The 14,326-nt window shown below is 63.5% G+C and overlaps 1 protein-coding gene across 3 annotated transcripts; it reads right to left on the bottom strand.

The window, feature by feature from the left end:
- Positions 1–216: 216 nt before the first annotated feature.
- On the bottom strand, positions 217–14,281 carry PCSK7 (proprotein convertase subtilisin/kexin type 7). 3 transcript variants are annotated; one of them, XM_063178615.1, is made up of 16 exons: positions 14,233–14,281; positions 12,878–13,330; positions 12,329–12,463; positions 11,762–11,927; positions 11,387–11,477; positions 10,694–10,748; positions 8,885–9,023; positions 8,209–8,309; positions 6,163–6,330; positions 4,647–4,754; positions 3,306–3,408; positions 2,124–2,280; positions 1,943–2,037; positions 1,727–1,820; positions 1,335–1,452; positions 217–1,202 (listed from the first exon to the last, which is right to left on the bottom strand). In XM_063178615.1, the coding sequence occupies exons 2-16, from the start codon at positions 13,316–13,318 to the stop codon at positions 807–809; spliced, it is 2,367 nt and encodes a 788-aa protein (XP_063034685.1). In that variant the 5' UTR covers positions 13,319–13,330; positions 14,233–14,281; the 3' UTR covers positions 217–806. The 3 variants fall into 3 exon arrangements, with proteins under 3 accessions (XP_063034685.1, XP_063034687.1, XP_063034684.1); XM_063178617.1 differs by lacking the exon at positions 14,233–14,281 and adding an exon at positions 13,748–13,990; XM_063178614.1 differs by lacking the exon at positions 14,233–14,281 and having other exon boundaries at positions 12,878–13,993.
- Between the last annotated feature and the right edge of the window lie 45 nt (positions 14,282–14,326).

The raw sequence follows: 14,326 nt of genomic DNA on the forward strand, positions 1-14,326 counted from the left end.
GATGGATGGGGCGGGGGGAGAGGAGGGTTTTTCAGGCTTTATTTGGAAAGCTACACAAAAGGGCTTTGCTGATTAAAAAACAAACCCCAGCTTTAAAAAAATAAACCACCGAACCCAAAGACATGAGAAGAAGCCGGCCCTGCTCGGACAGAGCCACTGCCAGAGCAACTCAGGCTCCCCTCTGCAGCCCAAGGCAGGCCTACCTGCCACCACAGTGACAGCCCCTCCTGCCCCAAACAGGCTGGCTCCTGCCTCCCCCGCCCCACAGCTGCTCCGTGCCCACTGCAGAGGAGGAATCAGCAACACTGGAGCACGGGGGCAGGCAAAGCGCTGGCTGGAGATGAGTGAAACAACTCCCTGCTTCTAAACTGGGATAACTGGTGGGTAGGGGCCGGCTGCCAGCCCGGGGAATGCCAGAGCTGTGGGGTCCCTGCCTGCAGAGGAGGCTGCCAGGGCCCTGCTGCATTTCCCAGACTGGCTCTGCAGAGGTCAGGGACACAGGGACACGTCCTGGCCCTTCCCTGCAGGAAGGGGCTCGGTGGGAATGGCACTGCACTCACAACGGTGCCCTGAGCGTCCAGCAGGGCAGGCTCCACCAGGAAAGGGTTTAAGGCTTGCTTTGTTTTCTAGGAGGAGGGAAGGGAAGCTCCCCTTCCAGTACCAGCCCTCTCTCCTTGTTTCCAAGCCCCTTCCAGCACCACCTCCCGCAGGACACAGTGGCAATGGTCCGTGGAGGCTCAGCAACGAGTCTGTGCTGCCCGAGCCCAGGCAGGTTGTACCGAGGGAGGGCTCCAGCCTGGCCCCAGTCAGCAGGGCTGGTGCTCCCTGTCCTCCCCGAGGAGCTCAGTCGATGCCTGCCTGCCCAAGAACCCTGGGTCTGCCTCGTGGAAGCTCCCAGCTCTGCCATTGCTGGAAAGTTTGGGGTGTGTGGGGCTCCAGGACCCCTCCTGCCCGTCCTGGGCAGGCTCCAGGTGCTCACACTCCATCTCAGTCTCCTCCACGTCCTTCTCCCGGTACAGAGGCACCGACTCCATCTCCAGGTCGCTCTCCAGGGCTCGGTGCTTCCTGCCCTGCTGGTACCACCTGCAGCTGCTGGAGCTGGAGCAGGCCAGGTCCAGCCCCACCTCGTTCCTCGTCAGGCAAACCTCCAGCATGTAGTAAAACGTCCAGAACACGGCAAAGCATCCCAAGAGCAGGAGGGTCTGCAGAGGGAAACCCCTTGAAAAACCCGCTCAGGGCCTGCCCAGTGCCCAGCAGAGAGGGCACAGAGCAGGGTCCTGCCCTTCCAGCCCATCCTGGGGCAGGCAGGGCTCCCAGCCTGCAGGCAGGCTCACCTTGAGGGTGTTGGCTGTGATGGTGTAACGCTGCTCCTCGGGGATGTCCAGCCCTGGGGGACAGGGCAGGGAGAAGTCACTGCTCAGGTACTGCCCACTCATGGCTTCCTCCAGCAGCCTGGGGACAGAGACACCTGTGAGGCTCCCATGGGTAGGGGGGCTCCAAAACACCCACAAAGGGTCGGCAGCGTCCCCTTCAGCACACAGAGCTGCGTCCTGTGTTCTGCAGCCCCGTGAGGTGCGAGGGCAGCCCCAGCCTCACCTGGCAGCAACACGGCTCCAACCCAGCCACTGCTCACAGGGAGGCAGGGATGAACTCCTCATCCTCCCTCTCCTGGCTCCCTCCAACCTGGGGACGGGGTGTTCTGCCCCTGGGGGACGTGGTGCCCTACCTCTGCCGTTCCTTCATCTCTGCTGGGGACCAGGAGGAGCCGTACAGGGTCAGCTGCCACTGCCTCAAGGTGCCCGGCCTGAGGCTGTCGTCCCCTGGGGAGGAAGCAGGCTGCTCCAGTGGGGAACTCTCTGAGCCACCCGCAGGAGCTGGCGCTCCCTGGGACGTGGCACAGAGCTGCCAGCGCTCCTGAGGGTGCCCCGAGGGCAGCACTCACCGATGTCCCTGATGAGCAGCCTGTAGGTGCCCTGCGCCTCCTCGCCCCAGCAGCGCACCGTGGAGAAGGTCCAGTCCGAGAAGCCATTGGGGTCCCTGCCAAGAGGGGAGGGGAAACAACCCCTGAGGGGTCACAGAGGCAGCAGCAGGAGGCAGCCCTGCCCCGTGCCCGCGGTGCTCACGAGTCCATGCTGCGGGCGGTGCCGATCAGGGACATCATCCCGCTGGGGCACAGCAGCCGGATCTCCAGGTTGCCACGGCGAGGGTGGGTTATGGTGACAGTGACAGCCACGTGCTCCAGGGTCCTCATGCCAGACAGCTGCAGGTCGGCGGGGGTCACTGGGAAAGGGAATTGTCACTGTAATTAATACACTAGAAGAGTAAGATCCTCGTGGGTAGATAGAGATGTAGAGGAATAATCAAGGCTGGTTGGTCAAGGCCGGTGGTGTTGGGATGGAGTCCCCACTGCCAGGCGGCCCCACCAGGCTGTGGTGACACTTCACAGGACACACACGTGGCCTCTGCCTCTTCCCCACTGCCCTGTGTGGGGCTGGGAGATGTCCAGGCTGGCCCAGCCCATCTCCAGCCATTCCCAGCTCCAGGAATGCTCATGGCCCCAGAGCTGCTGACCACAGCCCCAGAGCAGCTGACCACAGCCCCAGAGCTGCAGACCACAGCCCCTCTGCAGGGCGCAGAGCTGGGTGGGTGCTCCAGCCCCTGCCAGGGGGCACATGGGCACACGGCAGGACAGGCAGTGACAGAGGCAGCAGTGTTCCCTGCCTGCAGGCCTGCTGGGAGCCAGGCAGGGCTGGGCTGAGCTCTCCCTGCCCTGGTAGCCCCGGGCAGCCGCTGCTGCTCGGCGCGGCCCGGCCAAGTCGGGAGCTGCAGCATTTCCTAAAATGGTCAAAGGCAGCAGAGCAGCTCTGGCCGCTGCCCAGCCCCGCTCCTGAGCCCGTCTGGCTCCCCAAACACATCAGAGCAGGGATGGGGGTGTGGGGAGGGGATCCCCTGGGGATGGGCAGCGGAAAAAGCTCAGGCAGCCCAGCACTTAACCCCTTCCTGGCCTCCTGCAGCCCAGGGCTGGTCCTGCCCTGCTGTGCCACACGGCGGGGCTGGCTCTGCTCTCCCTGGCACACCTGGCAGGGCAGGCTCTGCTCTCCATCCATGGCACACCTGGCAGGGCAGGCTCTGCTCTCCCTGGCACACCTGGCAGGGCAGGCTCTGCTCTCCATCCATGGCACACCTGGCAGGGCAGGCTCTGCTCTCCATCCATGGCACACCTGGCAGGGCAGGCTCTGCTCTCCATCCATGGCACACCTGGCAGAGCAGGCTCTGCTCTCCATCCATGGCACACCTGTTCTTACCATTCCAGGCCACCTCCAGCTCCTGAGGGAGCCAGGGGATGCTCCTGCCCTCCTTCAGCACGGGGCTCACGTACGAGGCCAGGTAGGGCACGGACTCCCAGATCTGCCAGGGGAAGCAGAGAGGGCTCAGCACGGATTGCAGCCTCCCTGCACACCCATCCCTCACCTCCCACAGGCTGCTCCTGCGCTGGATGTGGGCCCAGGCCAAGGGGCCTCTCCCGATGGTGCTCTGGGACACCCAGGGATGGGAGCAGTGCCCACATGCCCAGGAAAGGAGGGAAAGTCACTGCCTTGGAACCAGGAGGGCCAATGAAGGTTTGGGACTCCCCAGCTCTTTGAGGGGCGTCCTGAGGCTGTCCCACTCCAAGCCCTGGTACAGGGGACAGGGAACTGCAGAACCCAAGTGCCTGCAGGAAGAGGGAGCAGCCTGGAGGTCCCTGTGACCCTGGGGGCACAGCTGGCAGTGACAGTGACCTGACACAGCTGCACAGAGCTCCACACCCAGCTGGGACCAAGTGCCAAAGGGACGTGCCCTGGGCACCGTGTGACAGAGGAGGAAGAGATGGGGATGCCTCAGCCTGCTGTGAGCACACCACTGCTCCAGAGCTGCCAGCTGAGCACAGCCTGGTTCTGGGGCAGGACATCCCCTAGTTCTGGGGCAGGACATCCTCCTGGTTGTGGGGCAGGACACCTCCTGGTTGTGGGGCAGGACATCCTCTGGTTCTGGGGCAGGACACCCTCCTGATTCTGGGGCAGGACATCCCCTGGTTGTGGGGCAGGACACCCTCCTGGTTGTGGGGCAGGACACCCCCTGGTTGTGGGGCAGGACATCCCCTGGTTGTGGGGCAGGACACCCTCCTGGTTGTGGGGCAGGACACCCTCCTGGTTGTGGGGCAGGACACCCTCCTGGTTCTGGGGCAGGACACCCCCTGGCTGTGGGGCAGGACACACCCTGGTTGTGGGGCAGGACACACCCTGGTTGTGGGGCAGGACACCCTCCTGGTTCTGGGGCAGGACACCCCCTGGCTGTGGGGCAGGACACTCTCCTGGTTCTGGGGCAGGACACCCTCCCCGCAGCCCCTGTGGAGGGAGGAAGGCGCTGGGGCTGCTCCTGGTGCCATGGATCAGGGCCCTGACCATGGCTATATATAGTGCTGGAGAGCAGCAGCTCTCAGGCCCTGCTGGGAGCCCCGTGAGCTCACAGCCAAAGCAGCCTCAGAGCAGAGCAGGGCCAGCAGGACGGTGGCCAAAGCGCTGCACAGGAGCTGTCCCTGCCATGGGGCCGGGCTGGGCGGCCGTGCCCGCCCCGGGCAGGGGTGGCAGGGCAGGGCAGGGCATTACCTTGGCAGCGTTCACCAGCCTCCAGGCGTTGAGCAGGCCGAAGCCATGCTGGTGGCTGTGGCTGAAGCCAGCCTGGTTCGTGTCCCACTTGGCGTGACGGTCCTCGTACTGCAAAGACACGCGGGGGGCCCTGCTCACCTGGGGGCTCAGGCAGCCTGAACCCCCAGCATGAAGGGAAGGAGGCCCAGACACATCCCACGGGTGGGGAAGCAAACCCACATGGCCTTATTAGAAAGGAACAGGTTGATCTTTGTTTGAAACAAATCCCAGGACAAAGCGGCTTCCAGCTCCTCAGAAAGGAAATGGAGCTGCATGAAAGGGCACAAATGCCTCTGCTCTGAAACATCCCAGCTGCTCCCTGCTGCCCAAACCACCGCCTGTGGCACGGCAGAGGCCTCGGAGAGAAGGAACTGAGTCCTTTAAATCACCAAGAGTGAGGCAGGACAGATCTGGGTCCCATCACTCACTGGGTTGTAATGTTCTGGCAACATTGGCTTGGAAGTTATGGAAAACACTGTCCCATGCCAAAGGGAGCACAGCATCAGCTGGACACAGCCTCCTGCTCCCCAGAGGGGTGAGGGAGAAGCCCCATCCCTCCAGTGAGGTCCCACTGCTGCTCTGGGTGAAGGGCAGGGCTGTGTTTGCTGCCCAGCTCTGTTGTGCCTGTTTCCAGGAGCCCAGGTCTCTGGAGAGCCCAGGAAAGGCCAGGCCAGGGCAGAGCTCCTGTTTCCCACTGCCTGGAGGGTGAGGTGACATTGCAGAGGTGGCAGCCCTTGGGCTGGGCCAGCACCACCTACTGAGCCCTGGAACCTGCTGAGTTCTGGGCCTTGCTGAGCTCTGGAACCTGCTGAGCCCCTGGAAGACCCCTCCATTGGCAGATGGAGGCATTCCTGAGGCAAACAACCCATTTATTATAGTGACAGGGGAAAATGCCTCAGCCACATTCCTGGAAGGAACAGGGGGTGAGGAGAGAGCCAGACGAGGCAGAGATTTATGGAAGGGCAGCAGACACAAACAAGGATGTGCACAGCAGGGCCCAGCGTCCTGCAGCGCCCTGAGGGGAGGGAGGAAAAGGAGGGAGGAGGCCCAGGCTCACCTTGGTGGAAGTGAAGATGATGAGGGAGGGAGGGAGGGAGGGACTCACCTGGTGAAGACGATGACAGAGGGAGAGAGGGAGGGACTCACCTTGGTGGTGGTGAAGATGATGAGGGAGGGAGGGAGGGACTCACCTGGTGAAGATGATGAAGGAGGGAGGGAGGAGGGACTCACCTTGGTGGCGGTGAAGGTGATGAAGGACCCAGGAGGGACTCACCTTGGTGGCGGTGAAGGTGATGACGCAGGGAGGGAGGAGGGACTCACCTTGGTGGCGGTGAAGACGATGACGCAGGGAGGGACTCACCTTGGTGGCAGTGAAGACGATGACAGAGGGAAGGACTCACCTTGGTGGCGGTGAAGACGACGCAGGGAGGGACTCACCTTGGTGGCGGTGAAGACGATGACGCAGGGAGGGACTCACCTTGGTGGCGGTGAAGACGATGACGTGCTGCACGTCGCGCCAGGTGAGGCAGGGCCGCACCTGCAGCATCAGCGCGATCATCCCCGCGGCCAGCGGGGCGGCCGCCGACGTCCCCGTGTGCCCCTCCGTGCAGCCCGTGCCCTTCTGCAGGTCCCAGTCGGTGGTCACCTGCCCAGGGACGGGGCACAGGCCCCTGTCAGGCTGCTGGGCTGCGCAGGGACGCGCGCTCCGTGTCTGTGCCGGCCTGAGCCCAGCCTGGGACACAGCTGTCCTGGGACTGCAGGGACAGGGACCCCAGCTGGGACTGTGCGTGGGGACAGCTCCCTTTGCAGAGAGAGGAACTAGCCCTAACTAAGGAACTCTGTGGGAAAGCCCTGGCAGACACAGCGTGGGCTCTTCCTCACTGTCACCGCCGGTCAGTGTCACAAGCAGGGCCCACGTGGGGCTGTGCCGAGCACACACAGCCTCTGAAGAGGCATCAGGCAGCTCTCAGACCGTGCCACCTCACTGCAAAGCAAGTGCATCCATCTCCCTCTGCTCCCCGTGGGGAGACAGCCCAAAATCTGAAGGGTTTATTGTGTTTTTGCTTGGCTCCATCCCGTTTTTCCAGCTGTGAGCGGCTCCAGCTCACGCTGGGACACTGAGTGTCCCACACAGAGCACCCTGAGAGCACAAACTTTCAGTAGGAAACACATCCAGTGCCAGAAGCTGGATTAAATTCTTCCCATTAAGGAAACCACGCAAAGTTTATGGTCTGGTAAAAGAAAAAAAAAACCACAAAAAGAGCTGGAGCAGATGGCTGCAGGGAAATTAACTCTGAGTTAACTCTGGCAGCACTGCAGCGAGCTGCAGGGTGCCCAGGAGCAGACTGTGCTCCTGAAAAAGGCTGTGTGGGGTTCAGCAGCTCCTGAAAAGGGCTGTGTGGGGTTCAGCAGTGAAAAAGGGCTGTGTGGGGCTCAGCAAGGCTCAGGCTGGCTGCAGGAGCCACTGTGGCACAGGCTGTTCCCAGGCTACACGTGCACCTTGCCCTGGTGCCCCATGGAGTGCCAGCTCCCCTGTCAGTGTCCCACAAAGGCAGTGTTGAAAATGAACGTGCATTTGTGACCTCCAAAGCACTCACACCATGCTGGGGGAAGCCAGAGCAAGCCCTGAGCCTGGAGCTCCTCAAGGGATGCAGCACAGCCCTCGCTGTTTCCCTTTTTTCCCAGGGTCAGCACTTTCCAACCCAGCCTGGGACAAGTGCAGGGATTCCTGACAGCAAGCACCAGCCCTGCTCTGGTTTTACTGACCCTGTGGCAGACTGTGCCATGCCCTGGCTGGGCACAGATCCCTGCCCTGGCTCTGGGCTGCAGGAGGAGCTGGCTGACCCCAGCCAGGTGCCTGAGGATCCCAGGCTCTCCCTGTTCCCCAGGTTTCCCCAGCCTGTTCAACGAGCCCGGACTGTGGCAGGCACAGAGCCACAGGAAAGAGCTTTTGGGAAGTCCTGTTCTGGTGGGAGATCCTCCAAACATGGACAGCCCAGCCCCAAATATCAGGAGGCAGCAGTGCTTCCCCCAAGCTGCCCTGGGGTGGGTGGGCTCTGCTGGCCCCACAGGACAGCAAGGGGTCCCAGCACTGGGGTGGGGGCAGCCTGGCACCAAGGGAGGCACAGGCTGGCTCAGGCCTGCAGGGGGGAAAGCAGCCATGGCTGCTTGGCTCGGGCAGAAAGGACATGTTGTTGACAAGAAGTCGTTTTCTGGCAAAAGAAGGGAAAAGCTGATAAAAATATTCTTAAAAATTCAGCTGGGAGAGGCCCACGTGCCAGAACAGAGGAGAAGCTGGGGCCAAGCGGTTTAAAGAGCCCGAGGCTCTCCCTGCCCTCCGTGCTCCAGCAGCCCCTGGGAGCAGAGCGAGGGGGGCTGAGAAACAGGAGCCTCCCTCTGTTTGTGCAGGGCCTGGACAAAAGGCACATCAGAGGGAATGACAGGGAATCAGAGGGGACAGAGCCGTGTCCTGGCTGTCCCTGGGGCAGCCAGGAGGGCACAGACAGGGGACACAGGTACTCACGATGCTCCTCATCATCTTGTCCCCGCCGCTGAAGGTGACAGCCAGCATGGAGGCACACTCCTCAGCATAGAAGGGCATGGAGCCAGTCTCATCCACAGCTCCTGGGGAAAAGGGAGAGACACCCCTGTGTGAAACTGCCCTGCTCCCACTGCTGGGACTTCGGGGTGGTGATGATCCCCTGAGAGCCTCTCCTGCCATGTGCTCCTCCAGGGCCTGGGAGCTGGGCAGGGGAATCAGAACCAGGCCTGTGTTTGCCCATCCAGAAGATCTACAGGAAGGGCAGCCAGGATAAATAATCCCTCACTGTGCTCAGTGTCACACAGGTCACACAGATCTCCTGCCCCTCATGCAGCCTCTGCTCTGGAGAATGGATCACACACTTGTCCTCTAACAAATGATGGGAATGCTGCATTCCAGATCATTCCCTGAACACGGCAGTGTCTGTCACAGCCCTGGGAGGGAGGCCTGGGCACGGGCAGGAATTTCCTTGGCCTCCTCTTGCTCTGAGGCTCAGAAGCAAAGTGCAGGCGTGGGGGTGAAGCCCAGCACACCCAGACACTGCCATGCTTGTCGCAGACATTCCCCACAGACTGCCAGCAGCTCCCAGCTGGGCAGGCTCTGTGCTTTTGGGATCACCTCACTGCCGCAGGCCGAGGGGAGCAGACGGAGGGCTCACCTATGGTGACAGTGTAGATGGAGTTGGCGTATCCATCGTAGTTGCAGTTGTCACTGTGCTGGCCCCCGTTGCCACTGGCCACCACGAAGATGCTCCCGAAGCCGCGGCGACCGGCGATCACCCCGTGCTGCAGGGCAGCCTGCGGGGAGGGACAGGGCAGGGGGCTCCTTCCAGTGACCTCAGGGCAGGGGGCTCATTTTACTGACCCCAGGGCAGGGGCTCCTTCCTCTGAGCCCAGGGCAGGGGGCTCATTTTACTGAGCCCAGGGCAGGGGGCTCCTTCCTCTGACCCCAGGGCAGGGGGCTCCTTCCTCTGACCCCAGGGCAGGGGCTCCTTCCTCGGACCCCAGGGCAGGGGGCTCCTTCCACTGAGCCCAGGGCAGGGGGCTTCTTCCACTGAGCCCAGGGCAGGGGGCTCCTTCCTCTGACCCCAGGGCAGGGGGCTTCTTCCACTGAGCCCAGGGCAGGGGGCTCCTTTTACTGACCCCAGGGGAGGGGGCTCCTTCCACACTGACCCCAGGGCAGGGGGCTCCTTCCTCGGACCCCAGGGCAGGGGGCTCATTTTACTGACCCCAGGGCAGGGGGCTTCTTCCACTGAGCCCAGGGCAGGGGGCTCCTTTTACTGACCCCAGGGGAGGGGGCTCCTTCCACACTGACCCCAGGGCAGGGGCTCCTTCCTCGGACCCCAGGGCAGGGGGCTTCTTCCACTGAGCCCAGGGCAGGGGGCTCATTTTACTGACCCCAGGGCAGGGGGCTCCTTCCACACTGACCCCAGGGATCCCTGCAGCAGCCAGCCCAGCACCTGTGATCAGGGCTCCCCACACAGAGCCACTGCCCCTCTCTGAGTGCCCAGCCCCACAGACCCTGGGGCTTTGCCTTTGCTGGCACCCACCACAGCTGGGGCCCCACCTGGCAGCACATTTCAGCCCAGACTCTGCTCCCACCCAGGGAAAGGAGCAGAGCTTCAGCACATTTCAGCCCAGACTCTGCTCCCACCTAGGGGAAGGACACGTCTGAGGGATGAGCAAGAACACAGCCCCACTGGCAGTGAGCACCCTGCTCTCCCTCCCCTGGCAGATGAGGGCACATTCTGCCCATTCTCTGTGGCACAGCGAGCTCTGCCTGTGCTTTGTGTCCTGGAGCCTGTTCCAGCTGTCTCTGCAGGCAGGAAGGGAATAAATTAACCTGCAGGGCTGGGAACCATTTGTTATGGTGAGCGAACTGCTCGGTTGTCAGCGCTGCTGAGCTGTGGTGGGAAGAGCACAGCAGCAGAGCACTGGAGCAGAACCACACCCCAGTGCTGCTTTTGGGGCCCCTCAGTGACCCCTTGCTGCAGCACAGGCAGGCTGAGTGCGCTCTGCAGCAGTCCTGCAGCACAGGAGCTCTGAGAAAACCTTAATGGTCTGGGAAGGAGCAGCCTCAGCTCTGACTCTGCCTCCCACTGCAATCCCACCACCCTTTGTTTGCTGCCAGTATCCAAGGGCACCATCCCTGCCTGGAGAGCCACCCTGAGCACAGGAACTCCTGAGCAGAGAGCACCCCGTGGGCTGCACAGGCTGTCAGGGCCACACCTTCCACAGGTTGGGAAAGAGCCTTTCCCTGCTGGAAGCAGCCTCTCCTTGGAAACCTCACCCTGCCCTGCCCTGCCCTGCTGCAGCGTGGCCTCTCCCAACCAGGGACACCTCTGCTGGCACCAAGGGACACACACACACGTGCAGAGTGTCACAGCCACATCCCTCCCCTCCTGAATGGGCAGGCAACAGCCACAAGCCCTGGAGGCTCCCCCAGGGCTGCTGGGGCAGGGATTTACCTTTCCCAGCTGGTGGGGGCCATCCACAGTCTTCCCATCGTCGTCGGGACCCCAGCTGCAAAGAGAGACAGGGTGAGGTGATGGCCCCGGGCAGCTCCTCCTGCCACCACAGCGAGCTCCCAGCTGCTCCCAGAGCCACCACTGGGACTGCAGAGCACGGCACTTTCCCACCCGTCAGGATGGCCCCTCGCTGCTGGGACACGGCTGCCGTGTCTGCACTGTGCCCCCTGGGTCAGATTCCAGGGCACAGAATGTTTGATTTTTATTTAACAAGAGGCTTCTCACACATTCCAGTCCCCGTCACACGGCTCAGCCCGGGCTGCCTGACCACAGAGGGGAGCACAGTGCCCCCTCCAGCACAGCCAGCCCAGGGGATGTGCTGCAGCAGCACACAGACTGCAGGAGCTGTGCAGAGCCCGGGACAGGTCTCCAGGAACAGGATTGTGGTGCCTCAAGGCTAACTGCAGCCACAAGAGCACACACAGGGACAGCTCACACCTGTAGGAGCTGTGCATAGTCCGGGACAGGTGTCCACCAACAGGATTGTGGTTAACAAGGCCATCTGATAACAAGGTTATCACAGCTAATTGCAGCCACAGCAGGATGGGAGCTGGTGTGAGCACTCAGCCATGAGCTGTGAGCCGTCCCCAGGCAGAGCAGGGCTGGCAGCCAGCTCAGGGTCCCGGAGCTCACCTGCAGCTGTAGATGTCATTGATCTGATAGTGCTTGTTGAAGGCAATGGCCTCCATGCTGTCCGTGAGGGGCCCGTCCAGCACTCGGATGCCTGCAGGACAGAGGGACACGGGTCACACGAGCTGCACAAACTGCAAACGCTCTCCTGGCTCGAGGCTGCCCCGCTGTGCTCACCCTGCAAGGCCAGCCCAGCTCTGGAGGGCTGGGGCAGTGCCAGCTCCTGCTGGACCTGGGGCAAACCCTCCTGTTCCCCGCGCCGCTGTTTGCGCGGCGCCAAGGGCCAGCCCAGCTCGGGCACATCCCAGCTACACTGGTGACACTGCAGTACCCAGGGACGGATGGGGGGCAGCCCTGGCAGCCTGGCAGGGGACGTACCCGCGATGCGGCTGCCGAAGGCGACGCCCACGGTGCAGAAGCTGTTGTTGGGCACGGCCGCGATCTCCCCGGCGCAGCGCGTGCCGTGGTGGTTCCCGTTCTCCTCGTCGGGGTGAGGCATGGGGTCAGGGTCGTTGGAGTTCAGGTCATAGCTGCCCTCTGGGCTCTGCAGACAGAGCCACGCTCAGGACTGGGCTCTGCTCCCCTCAGGTTGGGAACAGTAGAAGTTAAGAGAGCACAGCACGGGCTGAAACACAGGCTGGGCATCAGGGGAACTTGGAGGCTGCTTCCTCACAGGGCTGCAGCTCATCGCTGCCAGCTCTGCTGTGGGGAAGGGACCAACCAGGGCAGCTCCAGGCACTGCTGCGGGTCAGAGGGATCCCAGCTGCCCCCCACGTGTTGCACAAAGACAGGTTACCCCAAAACCCGGGTGCAGAACCTCCCAGGAAAGGTTTGCTGCTGGCACTTTCCGCCCTGGCTGAGCCAAGGTTGACAGCACAGGCTGGACCCTGGGCTCGCACACACTCCTGTCACACTGCCCGGCCTGCAGGCTGCACAGGCACTCACGTAGTTTGGCTGGATGTCCTTGATGGTGTGCTCCACGCCGTCGTCCACCACCACCACCGTGACCCCGCGCCCCGTCACGTTCCGCTCCCACACGCCCGTGACGTTGATGTCCTTGCCGGGGCTCTTGCGGTTGTTCTAAGCACCAGAAGGGACAGTGAGGGGACAGGGTCAGCGCTGAGGGCACCTCCTGGGGGCACTGGACATGGTGTGTGGGGCTGGGGCCAGCACGGGAAGGACTCACAGGACAGTCAGGGGAGATTGTTTGAGGCTGACAACGAGCAGAAGTTGCTGGAGCCATGAGGTGGAGGGCACAGTGTGCTCCAGCCAAAGCCCTCTGCCCACCCCAATGCCACCAGTGCACAACCAGCTGCAGGAGCTGCTTCCTCCCATCATCACAGCGAGCACAAGGCAGGCAGGGCGAGCTCTCAGCGAGCTCCCTCCTCTCCAAAGCACAGTGAGAGGCTGCTCTGCCTCCTGCATGACAGCTCTCCCATGGCCACACAGACAGCCCGAGCCTGGCAGCACAGCAGGAGCCGGGAAACCACTCACCAGATGCCACTGCTGGGGGTATTTGGGATCGTTAAAGTGCAGGCTGCGCTTGGAGCGCTTCAGAAGCTTCTGTTCCGAGTGCCACCGCACGCTGTCGTGCTGTGCAAACAAAGTGTCCACGGATCTCCTGATGGCTTCGTGCTCAGCCACCGCGTGGCCGTCGGGCTGGTAGGCAAAGAGGTAATGGCCCTTGAGCTCCCCGACACGGCCCATGTTCACCAGCCCCGCAGTCCGGGCCAGCTCCTCTGCCCGCTGCTCCAGCTCCTCCTCGGGTGCCTCCAGGCTGACCGCCCACGTCAGCTTCCCGTGGCCTCCCTCAGCGTCCAGGGCCGGCGAGGCCAGGGGGATCCAGGAAGCGCTGAGCCAAAGGCACGTGTGGATGCAGAGCGTGGCCTCCATCCCCGCGCTCCATAGCGGCGCTCCCCGCCTCCAGTGCGGCATCAGACAGGAGGGCTGCAGGGGCAGAGGTGAAACTGGTGAGAAGCCCTCCTGATGAGGGACACGGTGGCCAGGGCCACCTGAAGGTCCCACAGAGCCCCATAGGGGTTGCCCCCAACCCGCTGCATGGCAGATCCCCTTCCCGAGGAACACCAGCGGCTCCTTCCCAGGGTTCAGAACGGGAGGCATAGCCAGGGATCGATCCCAGCCCTGCCCTGCCCTGCCCTGCCGGGTGCCAGCTCCGGACCAGGAAACACCGCGCTGGGCTGCCAGCAGCAGAAGCCACTTCCCCCTCTTGCCTCTGATAAGGAACTGATAAGAAACTCTTGATGCGTGGCTCCCCAGAGCAAACACCACGGGCACCGCCATGGTCCGCGGGCAGCCCAGAGCCGGTTCCTCCTCTGCAGGAGCCCCACGGAACTCGTTCCTCACCCGCTCCACGGCCGGAGGAACCGGCTTTTCCCTGGCACGGGCAGCAATCACCGCCGAGCCCCGGTTCAACCCGCAGTCCACAAAGCAGGGCACCGCAGAGCGGGGAAACACCTCCCGAGGTCCCGCTGCCCGGCCGTGCCCGGGGCTCCACACCCCGGCCCTTTTCCTCCCGGAACCCGCTCCATTCCCCTCTGACACAGCTCATCAGCCGCACACCGAACCCCGCGTTTCTCTCCCTCCCCAAAAGCCGGGCTTCAAGCGCCCCGGCAGCGGCACCGCGCAGCGCCCCGGGGCAGCCGCGGCGCTCCCCGCTCCGCCGGTCACCGGCACCGGGGACACCGCGGAGGTCACCCCCGGGCACAGCACCCCCGCTCCGCTCCGCCACCCCCGCCCGGGCCCGGCGGCAGCGCTCCCCGGCCCGGCGCGCATCCCTCCCGCCGCCCGGAGCCCGGCGCCGCCCGCCGGTGCCGCCCCGCAGCGCTCACCGGGCATGAGCCGCCGCCGCCGCCGGAACCGCGGTGCCGCTGACAGCGGCGTCACATCCGCCGGGGCGCGGGGCGGAAGGGGCGGCGCGGCGGG

This window comes from Melospiza melodia, chromosome 29 (genome assembly GCF_035770615.1).
Source record: "Melospiza melodia melodia isolate bMelMel2 chromosome 29, bMelMel2.pri, whole genome shotgun sequence".
NCBI lineage: Eukaryota > Metazoa > Chordata > Aves > Passeriformes > Passerellidae > Melospiza > Melospiza melodia.

Bases quoted from the DNA above. Each gene is read 5' to 3' on its own strand.
- PCSK7 (XM_063178614.1), bottom strand. From the start codon at position 13,684: ATGGCGGTGCCCGTGGTGTTTGCTCTGGGGAGCCACGCATCAAGAGTT. The intron at 9,024-10,693 runs GTAAATCCCTGC...CCCTCCCCGCAG, and splicing joins GCCCCCACCAGCTGGGAAAG to GCTGCCCTGCAGCACGGGGT. The intron at 8,310-8,884 runs GTGAGCCCTCCG...CCTTTTCCCCAG, and splicing joins CATCTACACTGTCACCATAG to GAGCTGTGGATGAGACTGGC.